We start from the raw sequence: 11,804 nt of genomic DNA, 5'->3' as shown, positions 1-11,804 counted from the left end.
CGTATTTATCACAAAAACTCGAACTTGTAAACTCAAACACAGCTCTGTTAAAATATCAAGGCATAAGATGCAAGTTTGAAATTGGTGTATCGTCATCGGGTATCGATTCTGGGACCCCTTGATCATAATGTCACTGCTTGATTATCTTAATTTCTTTACTGTCGCATTCCTGCCACTTTTCTCTCATTACAACAATGTGAATTGGAGTGATGGTACCTACATCGGGTATCTAACCAGCAACCTTTGAACCTTTTAAATTTGTCTTCAAGAGTCCCTGGTTCGACCGTAGACTGGTGTCTCCACCATGTTTCCATCCGTGGAACCTTGAACATTTGTGTTAACCGGTATTATAAGTATATTATTTGCATCATTGCATGTTAACAACATTACAACTACAACTTGCGAAAAACAAAAACAAAAAATCTCTCAATTATTTTACCTTTTCCATATTCACGTAGATTAAATGTGTTAACCACTTCTATTATTTATGGAATATCTATTCTTAATTTACACACATTTATCAAGTTTGACTGTTGTGAACTTTCAAGACTTTACGCCCAAATCTCACAATGCCGAGAACTTTCTCCCCACACATCTCCAAAGACCTTGTGGGTCCGGACAATATGTGTTCCCACCGGGTATTCAGCCAGGCATTTTTATTACAAGGTGACAACATTACTGCTGGTAAATTTGAGATGGACATAGAATAGATATTTTCATTAGGTGTCAAACTCAGAACAGTTAAATACTAGACAATAAGATAGGTTACCATTACATCATTAGTTCATTAAGTTAATTAATTTAATGTCGAATTCCAACCACTCTGAGTTAATAGTTTCAGTATGTTATTACATCCATTTCATTCACATAGTGACTAATCAGGATAGGACCTACAGTTTGAAAAGTGAAATCCGAACCACCATGCCCTCTATGTTATTACATATTGCATACATTTATATACATCACCATTCATTTCATTGTAAATAATTTATATATGCACCAATTATGTACTTCAAAAATTGTAACTAAGCATTCATAAACTTTAAACATATTTTATTTCTTGTAATCATTACAATAAAAAACAATATAATTTCCAAACATTTAATTGCATGAATTTTTACATTTTCACATTTGGCATGTTCTCTATACTTATCACATTTTTTACTTTTCATAATACCACGGCATTTTTCAACAGCGTGAATTAACGCTTCACACTATCCACATATGGACATCCAAGCTCATGTGACAAACATTTTCTCTAACAATAACTTATCCACCCATTTTACTTTTTGGGGGGGGGTAGAAAAAGCAGTGGAACAACAGTTTTAAACAAAACTTCACACACATTAACGGTAGAAAAAACGACATTAAATTACAAAAGTTACATTTTAAGAATGCTGGCGTTCCAAAGAGGTCCCTGTTCGAATCCCGAATTAGGTTAAAATGTTATTTGTACTAAGTATCCCTTCATCACATCGTCACTCATCGTCGCGTTTAGCCAAAAGTGGTAGAAAAAATTAGCATAAAATAAAAAAAAAATCTTGGCGCACATCAAAATCAAAAGTCTTAGGTTCGAATCGTAAATGCGCCAGCACCATTTTCTTCAAATTTCTCTGTTTTGCTAAATACAAACATCTATCTCTTTCAAATAACGCTAGGTTCTTGGGTAGTAAAAAAAAATCCTCACTGTAATACAAACTATTCCATTGTGAATATAATTAACACATTTCATCTTCCACCGCTCCCTCAATACGCTTAGTAGTAAACTCCGAAGTACCATCACTAGTTTTCGTAGTAATAAAATAATTATTTGCGCTACACTGTAACTGAAACTATTAAAAATAAAGCAGAAAAATATTGTTCTTGTTTAAAAATTATCACTTATCTATACAAAACATCCATTACCTTAACACCTATCTCGCCACCTGGTCGCACCATATGTCCGCTCATTCTCTGCAATGCATAGCACCAGTTCTTCCAACAGTGAAGACATCTCACAAAGAGTGCAAAGGGTATTGTAGAATACCTGCTCATCTCCTAGCGGATCTCCATTGAATTCAGGGTGGCTCCGTTGATAGAACTGAAATATGGTACATGTAACGTATTCTCTGGTTCCTGGAAATACTGCCTCACACTTCTTATCTTGCTCCATATGCACCGATGACATTCAGATTCTACACCTTTGCCGCCGCATTTCAAGAAATGGTCCATCTCACAGGAATGTCCATCCTGATTATCCAAACATTCGTAACATCCATTGCAAATCACAGCGTAATCTGGAGTGTAACGCTTCAATGAGTTCCAGAGACAGTACACGTCGACATAATCGTGCGAACATGTACAGAACGTTAAAATTTCCGTAACAATATCATTGTCTACTTCGATGGTGTTCGTCCCTGCCATCATGAATACTCGACTGTGAAAACGTGGGTAACATCCTCGGTCGTTTCATATACACAACACGTCCACTTCCCTGGGGTTCATAATTATCATGTTTGCGTCGATGGTCATTTCGCTGAAAAATAAAATCTGGATAAGTCTCAAGGTAGTTATTTTTTAATTTTATAAATTTATTACATATAATACAATTGCTATGAATCATTTCCTCTTCGATATTTCCGTAAAATACATAGTTGACACAATATTATATTCCAATGCACATAACTTTGTCAGAAGACCAGATTCCCAAATATCATACCGTTTGGTTGTTGGCTGATTGATTTGGTATTTTAGGTCCATTTTATGCACAGTAAGGCTAATTGGGACTGGACCTACAATTTAAAATGGGATAAAAAGTTGAAACCACATCGCCACACACGCTTAGAAAAAACTCACAAAAATTTCCTCAAAGGGGCGCCCTCTTCGAAGTTATCGAATATCCAGAACGTCATTTTTCAGCACAGAATCTACGGAAGCAGGCAAGAATGATAATTCTCAAGTAACGCAAAATGAGAATCAAGATCAAACTCCACAAGCTTCTTATTGTGCACTCAAAGGGCAACATACATCACGCGTGTTACTTTCAGCGGCAGTGGAAAAGGTCAAGATTAATGCAGGTCAATGGATATACTGTAGAGCCTTGCTAGACAGTGGATCCCAGAGCCACTTTGCGTCTGAAGAGTTGGTTCAGCGTCTCAAACTGAAGAAACATCCTCAGCATTTACCGATCCAAGGCATAAACAATGCTGAGTCACAAGCAAATTTCAAGGTGGCTATTCAGTTGCAATCTAGAGTATGCACATGGCGTTCCGACATTGAATGCTCCATATTGCCGCGGCTCACAAGGAACTTACCTTCACATCGAGTCGACCGAGCATCAATCAAAATACCAAGACATGTAACAATGGCAGATCTGACATTTGATGTGCCAGAGAAGATAGATATTTTCATAGGCACCCAAATCTTCTTTGAAATTCTCAAACCTCATAGCATAACACGGCCAGTTGATTTGCCGATTCTACAGAACACTGAATTCGGATGGATAGTCGCAGGACGCATTCCACAACAATGCAGTGCTAACAATTCATCGATAGCATGCTTCCTTCGAACGGAAGAAAGTCTTCAGCTACAGCTCCAGCGATTTTGGGACCTTGAGGAGATATATACCAGGCACAGAACAAAGGAAGAAAAGAGCTGTGAACGTCACTATTGTGAAAACACGGCGAGGGAAGAAACAGGCAAATTCATCGTTCGACTTCCACTCAAAGAAAACCGAGAAGTATTGGGCGATTCACTTCAACATGCCACCAAGAGATTTCTCCAATTAGAGAAAAGACTTGAGCAGCAACGGGAAATAAAGATTCCTTACACAATTCATGAATGATGGTTTTGGTTTGATTTGGCGTTTAAAATCCACTTTGTGCACAGTAAGGCTAATCGGGACTGGACAGTTTAAAGTGGGATCCCAACCACTATGTGCTTCCTCCGGTTATCGAACCCGGGACTCCTTGATCACAAGGCAACGACGCTATCACTGCGCCATCGGTGAGGGCTTAACTCATGAATAAATATGAATAGCTAGGTTATATGGTACCTGTAGGACAATTACCAATGTCTCATGACCACAGGGTAACCTGGTAAGTTTTTGAGCTACGAACGCTTATATATGGCACAGTTTCGGAACCATTCTTAGCTACTAGATGCTTACAGCAACTGGCAGACAGCAAAATCAGCAGGCATCCTCGCATCAGTAGTATCATCAAGGAAGACATGTTAGTTGATGACGTAATGAGCGGAGCACAAGACGTAGCTGAAGCATTGCAGATTCAGGCAGAATTAATTAACATTATGCAGCGTGGAGGATTTACTTTGCGTAAATGGTGTTCGAACAGCACGACAGTGCAAGAAGCAGCTCCACCAGCCATGCGTGAAATGAAGCTTCCAGTCGAATTTCACGATTCAGAAGTGAAGACTTTAGGCTTATCTTGGGATTCTATTGCTGATGGATTACTCATCAACAGCAAATCTTCTGAAGTAGCAAATAGCGTCGAAATATCAAGCACTAAACGACAGGTAGAATCAGTCGTTGGGTCAATATTTGACCCTTTAGGTCTCATCACACCAATTGTTATTACATACAAATCATTTCTTCAACAATTGTGGACATGCAATGTTCAATGGGATGAAGAACTTCCCCAAGACTTGAATCAGAAATGGCAACAGTTGCGAAGACAACTCCCTGCAATTAAACACTTTGAAGTCAATCGTTTTGTTCTAATTAATGAAACAGTTAGAAATACCCAGATACATGAATTTGCAGATGCATCTCAATATGCTTACGATGCATATTTGTATGTGCACTCAACTAGCCACAAAGGTGAAACAGCAGTAAATCTACTTTGTGCTAAATCACGAGTAGCACCAGTCAAGAAGATGACATTACCTCGTCTTGAATTATGTGCAACATTACTCCTAGCAAGATTAGTCAACAAGGTATTACCAGTTTTACGTCTGAAAGTAGATGAGATACATCTATGTTCGGACTCACAAATTGTATTGGCATGGTTAGCAGCACCATCCAACAGATGGAAAACCTTTGCAGCCAATCGGGTAGCAGAGATTCAAGACATTACGCAAAGCACGATTGGAAACACGTTCCTTCAGCAGATAACCCGGCAGATATATTCTCAAGAGGTATTGAACCCACTTCAATATAACATAACCATTTATGGTGGCATGGGCCACATTGGTTAACAGATACAGAAGAGCATTGGCCACTTACGCAGCAGCCAAGGAAACTAGAAATTCCGGAGGGAATAAGCAGTATCAATTTGCCAGAAATCACTTGAGCAAACAATCGAACGGTTCTCTAAATTATCGAAATTAACTCGAGTGATAGCTTTCTGTCAGCGATTCATACATGACTGCAGAAAGTCCAACAACAAAGTAAAAGGAAGTCTTTCAACAAAGGAAATGCAATCAGCATTGCATACATGCATCAAGACTGTTCAGCTATCAAGCTACAAGTCTGAAATTCACGATCTTCAACGGCACCAACAAGTTTCAGCTAACAGCACATTAAAGCACCCACTTTTGGACAGCAACGACCTTCTTCCCGTTGGAGAAAGACTCAAGAACAGCAATTTCACTTATGAAACAAAACATCTAATTATTGTACCTTCGAAAGGTCACCTGACACAGTTTATAATAGAAGAGGAACATTTGAGACAGCTTCAAGCAGGATCACAGTTATTGTTGTCATCGCTCAGGCATCAGTCCTGGATTGTACGAGCAAGGCGTACAACAAGCATAATTGCCTCGTAGTTGAAGGCAAGCACGGCCAAGCAATTCATGGGTCAACTTCCGTCACCTAGAGTCACACCGTCTAAACCATTTCTCATCGCAAATCATACGTGGCTTTATTCATTTGACTAACCACCAAGGCTATACATTTAGAGCTCGTCTCCGAGCTCACCACAGACGCATTTATCGCAGCCCTGCAAAGATTTACATCTCGTAGAGGTAAATGTGTCAATCTGTACAGTGACAATGGCAAGAATTTCGCCGGGGCAACAAACGGACTTAAAGAGCTACATAGCTTATTTTCGTCACAGGAATTCACACAAAATATTAATGAGCACGCGAGTTCTGAATCCTTCCAGTGGCATTTCATTCCACCTAACTCACCACATTTCGGAGGAATATGGGAGAGTGGAATACGCTGTATGAAGTATCATTTAGTTAGAATAGTAGGAAAGTCAACACAGAATTTTGAGGAATTTGCAACTTTGCTCACCCAAACAGAAGCATGCCTAAGTTCAAGTCCTTTGACTGTTTTATCCAACGACCCAGAAGATTTAAGTGCTCTCACTCCTGGACATTTTCTCATTGGTTCAGCCCTTACTTCCTTTCCAGAGCCAGACCTCACTGACCTCCCAGGAAATCGACTGTCCAGATGATGGAGACTCCAAAGATTTCATCAAAACATTTGGCAACGATGGTCCAAGGAGTATTTAAACGGTCTTCAGCAACGTTCTAATGGCCGAGTGCACCAACGCCGATTATTTCGAAGTTCAGATGAGCGGGATCAATTTTGATCCACTCTAAATGAACTTGGTTTAAAGATTTGCATTGCACCAACGAAAAACGACGTTCAAGAGATTCCGTTCAAATGTTCCGAGATTAATTTGTAAGGCTATACCTGATTGGTTGGCTAAAACAAATGACAATCAAGAACCCCACCGAATAGTGTGATGTGTTAAAGTATCAACGTGTAGGAGAAGAAAGTAATTCGGGCTGCAAACTTATCTGAATTTGAGAAATGTACTGATCAACCTTGTCGACGAGTACAAGGATGTAGTAGGGTGTAAAGAAATAATAATCTTAAAAAAGAACTGACGGCATAAGACAAAAGAATAAGGAGAAAGCATGGAACCTTCTTCTACGGGACTTCAATGCCTTACGAAATGCATTCGCGAGAGAACAGCGTACGCTGAAACTCGCCCGCTCAATAAAGATATTTTATTATTATTATTACTGCATTGTGGTAAGTATTTGAATTTTTCATTTCTTAATTCTTATATATTTATATTGTCATGTCGTGTAGCAACACCATGTAGCAATATCGTAACATTGCTCTGTTCTAATTTACCTTGCACTTGCACATGTTTTGTGTTCTGGGATAGAAAGTACAGTATTTAGAAAAATTTCGACTTTGCACCACAGAACCACAAATTATTATTATTATTTTGGCAGTTTTTAGTTTACTTTACACAACTCTCGAATTATCAGCATTGTACATCCAACATCTCTAGCGTTTGCACGCCCTCGATATCACTTTCCGCTTTGTTTATATTCAAAAACAACTGCCTGCAGTCGAAGCGTCAGTATCGTGAACCAGGATCGGCCAACAAAACGGTCTCGAATGGCCGTTCAGAAGATAAACTCGTTTTGATGTTCCTAGATCGCGATCAAGTGTTGAACCGTCTTCGTGCAATGGAATTTTCCAGTGATCCTTTCCCGATCCGAGTTTAAAATTTGATCTTCGTTCGTGCACACGAGTGGACCAGTGAACAAGTAAAATTCAAACCAGGTATGATAGTTTTCATCAAAGACGACCACTTACCTTCCCTATCATGGAAATTGGGAAGAGTTACCAGCGCCCAGCCAGGAAGAGACGGCTTAGTGCGAGTGGCCACAGTGCATACATCTTCCAGGATCTTCAAGAGATCGATTTACAGATTAGTTCCACTCCCTCAGTGCAAGAAGGACGGAGATAAGTTAATTTAGTTGGTCAAACTTTGTTTGACCAAGAGGGGGGAATATGTCTCAAGTCATAATTGATATATTTGATATTTTTATCCATAGATGTTTGGGGCTTTCAGTTTTGTTTATGCTTACTCTCGAACAAAGAGAGAGAGTGAAGCTAAGTCAGTTCGCGAGACAATATGGCCGAGTGTGCCCGGTAATTTCATTCCGTCCGTCGCGTTGCATTGCAGCAAGTTTGTACATACATGTAATCTTTTGTTTTATTCAATATACCTTCGTTATTATCAGTGAGTGTCATTTGCAATCATCCGAGTCGAATCACCTTATGGAATTCAATATGGTCCTCCACCCCCAGAGGTATGCGTTTGTGATAAAGCGACACGCAGTAAGTACTATCATTTTCTTTGGAGTGAATCGTACAAATTAGACAGACCCATCTCGGCCCAACAGGCAAGCACATTTTGGTTCATCAGTGGCCACACACAAAACATTCATTTTGGTCCTCCAGTGACCGGATTCGTTAAAAACCCTCTTCCGAGGTGTGTATATCACTTTGGAATTCAGGTCTACCAAGCGAAAGATAAAACATGAAAAACCTTGAATTTATTGGCACCTGGCTGGAGGCTACCGACTGACCAACGCCAGGAGACAAATTTACTACAACTACTTTCTGCTTTCCTCTTCATCTATTGTTTGCAAAAATTAATGTATGAAAGATGGACTTTTATATCACAGCAGAAACTAAATTCCAGCTTACTTTGAGTCCTAAATCGCCAATAATTTATGACACTTACATAGTAATTTAAGTGTCGCAAAGTAACTGTAAAAGTAATTGTAGAAGTAACTGTTAAAACGTTACTTCTATCGTAAAAAAATAACTCAGTTACAGTTACTCACTTTTAAAAGTTACAGTTACATTTTCTCAAAAAAAGTAACTGTTACGTGTAACTGACAATGAGTTACTTGTAACTAGTTACTTCCAAACACTGATATCATCGAAATCCAATTCACGAAAAAGTTCATGTTCAATGTTTAATAAGCAAAGATTGGATAAGCAAGCAATCCTGTCCCATGCCAGCACTAGGCCTGTTTTTCACTAATTTGATTTTTGAGAAAGGTCTTTCTCCGCTGCAGTTTGTTACCATTAAGACCAAATACATTCTAAAGAGAATTTCGACATTGGACAGTGTACTGCGGAACGGGTCCTTACGTACAATATTATACATAGACAGTTCCATTGGGACGTCTTCCTGATGTTTGACATTGCTACTGCTTACTAGGTGTGCAAACTGTATGAGCTCATTCTCTAGAGAGGGTTACAAATCTTCCTCGTAGATGCTCAAAAGCTCGCGAGCTGCAAATGTAATTTGTGATGGAGTTTCCACTGCAAGTTTATTTAGAGTACTGAACCTCTTTGCGACAGTTTCATAGGGAAAAATCCTGTCTGCGAGTGATGAGGAGATTTGATCAATCACTGGTAGAAAACTTTCCACTCTGAAATGTTCGCTATAGGCGAGAGGCGGATTTGAGGTTCATTTTCATAGCACGTTTCACACCCGCTGACGTGAGTGTTCCATCTGTGCCACTTCTTCTTCTGGCTAACTTCTCATATTGATTTTTTTTTAAAATACAACTTCTTATGTAATTTTTCAGGAGCATAGCCAGCTAGTTAAAATATTGTTTTGGTGGAGGCTCTTCACAGCTTCCTTTTGGTGGGGGCTCAGTGGCAATTGCCCCAGTTGCCCATAGGTTAATCCGGCTTGAAGAAATGTATCTCTGGTTTCACTTATGACCATCACTTATGATACACCCTGTGTGTGTGTATATATATATATATATTTATTTATACCGGGAGAATCACTTAAAACTTGCACCCCAAATATTTCGTAAACAAAAATAAATATTGAAAACTGCTTTCGTAAGGTATTAGAGGGCCTTATGCAATTAGTGGACACAATCCGTTCAACTACCTAAGGAAGTACGATTTTCAACACAAACCTAGTTTTTTTTTAAAATGGAAACCACATTTTATTTTTAGTTTATTTGAAAATACGTCAAAAATCATTAAGAATGGCGTTTGTTAGATCGAAATACGTCAAGTAGTTCTCAAGTAATTGTAACGTGAATTTGACGCTTGAAACAAACCTTCTCACAAGTTGATTCGTTTATCGTAACATACATATCCCCCTTTTAACGCCATTCGTGTGTCGTTACGAACATATTACTCTTCTGCATACTATCCATTGTGCGTGAGAACAACTGCGGGTTATAATAACATGTGTAGTTTATACATAAGTAAGTTTTGCCAAATTATCTAAAAGGTTCTGATACATCTTTCTGATTTAACAAATATTTGTAAATTATAATAATAATAATAATAATAATAATAATAATATTGCGGCATCAGTGACATACGTAAATTAGTATTAGTACCTTAACATCTTTCTACTTTTAAATTTGCGTTCATTTATTTGAGATATAATTTTTATTAAATCGGGACAATCAGCTCTTCTCGTTTGGTCATGACAAATCTTCATATCTTGAACTTTTAAACTTCCCGCCTTATATATTTTTCTTTCTTTTTAATGAATTTATCATATATAGCACGGTTGTTACAAAGGACACTGATTAAGCAGACGTTAGTGTACGTACGTCAGAACTGTTTCTGATAAAATGATATATACAGGGTGTCGCAAAACTCTTTCAACAACGCTTGTGTGCTGGTAGATATCATAAAAACAAGTAAATTTTCCCTATAAAGTTTACCTCGAAAGCGCTTAGTTTCTGCGCTATAAGCGCTTAAAATCTATCTTGTACGTATGCAACCCAACACAGCAAACGCTTGCTCTGACATAACTACCAGGGGCGCGTGGCAGGGTTGCCACTAGCGTTTCTCGTTAAGAGACGACTTGAAAACAACAACTTGCGAGTCTTGCCTGAGCAAAATCCAAAACATTAATGGTACTTGCGATGTTGTAAGAAGCATTGACAGTATTTATGAACTGACCAAGACAAAATAGGCAGACTGAAATTCAAGATTACTCATTCTAAAATATCTCCATAATTGATTGATTGATTTGGTTTATTTTAATTCGCTTTTCTGCCACCTTTGGCTAATCGCGAAGATGAGGATGATATGATGAAATAACAAATAACACCAATGTCTAGGCCAAGATTTAACCCCGAGACACCTGAAGCCGTAGCGAGCTGTGCTAACCACATCACCACTGAGTATTTCGTGTATATCAACAATTGCAAGGGACACGTGAGATAGGGGAAATCCACGAACGAACAAATGTAAACATGACGTGTTTGCTGCCTCGTTTCGAACACGCAGACTGTAATGTTATTACAATTTATTTATTACAAAATTGTGAACTAGCGCTATTGCGAATCGAGTTCGTTATAAAAAGCAGGCAAACCTCTAAACTGAAAAGAAACAAAAATATCCGGCAGAAAAGTGACCTACAATGAGAAGTATAGAAATTCACAAGAATTATCTCGGAAATTCTAGATGTCAGAATCTCTCTCGTTTGCTACAAAACGTTGTTTCCAGGGTGAACCAGAAGTTGACATTTTGGTATCTTCCGAAAATGTTACTCTTACATTTCAATGTTGATATCAAGTTGCTACAATGAATGATAGATATGTATAATTTATGACGTGTATTCAATGGTTTCCTTTTGATTATTTTTTTTACGTTCGATGATAAGAATGCGAAACAAAGACACAAAATGAGAAAACTAATTCCCACACATGAAAAGAGTGTAAATTACGAGGATTTCTCTTGATGTATGTAGCAATATCAAACGAGATCGTGAAGAGCGGAACAAAATTGTACAGGCAGTATGCACCGAACTCAATGTAATTCCTTTCAATGTAATATTAATTTACAACTTCTTTAATAGAGCATTCAAGATGAACTAGTTTGATTGGAGAGAAAGAGAGAGAGGGAGAGAGAATGAGAGTTTTTATTTCGCATGTTCCTAGTATTGCAAAGAATCGTTGGAATTTTCTTGAAACCCACTTTTAAAATACATATGTTTTCTTACATGCATATCAGTTGTCTCTAAAATTTATAGGTTGCCACTGTTTTA

The 11,804-nt window shown here is 38.3% G+C and overlaps 2 protein-coding genes across 2 annotated transcripts; both read left to right on the top strand.

Moving 5' to 3' along the window:
- The first annotated feature begins 3,343 nt into the window (after window positions 1-3,343).
- On the top strand, window positions 3,344-3,823 carry LOC145990383 (uncharacterized). Its single transcript, XM_083126080.1, has one exon. It carries the CDS (start codon window positions 3,344-3,346, stop codon window positions 3,821-3,823), a length of 480 nt encoding a protein of 159 aa, XP_082982206.1.
- Window positions 3,824-4,209: 386 nt separating this feature from the next.
- Window positions 4,210-5,193, top strand: LOC145990382 (uncharacterized). Its single transcript, XM_083126078.1, has one exon. The coding sequence runs from the start codon at window positions 4,210-4,212 to the stop codon at window positions 5,191-5,193; it is 984 nt and encodes a 327-aa protein (XP_082982204.1).
- The last annotated feature ends 6,611 nt before the right edge of the window (window positions 5,194-11,804 follow it).

This window comes from Lepisma saccharinum, chromosome 7 (genome assembly GCF_977018435.1).
Source record: "Lepisma saccharinum chromosome 7, izLepSacc3.1, whole genome shotgun sequence".
Taxonomy (NCBI): Eukaryota; Metazoa; Arthropoda; class Insecta; order Zygentoma; family Lepismatidae; genus Lepisma; species Lepisma saccharinum.
The sequence above is the reverse complement of the archived record's forward strand: the minus strand, read 5'-3'. Positions and strand labels throughout refer to the sequence as shown.

Coding starts and splice junctions, on each gene's coding strand:
- LOC145990383 (XM_083126080.1), top strand. CDS start 3,344: ATGGCAGATCTGACATTTGATGTGCCAGAGAAGATAGATATTTTCATA.
- LOC145990382 (XM_083126078.1), top strand. CDS start 4,210: ATGTTAGTTGATGACGTAATGAGCGGAGCACAAGACGTAGCTGAAGCA.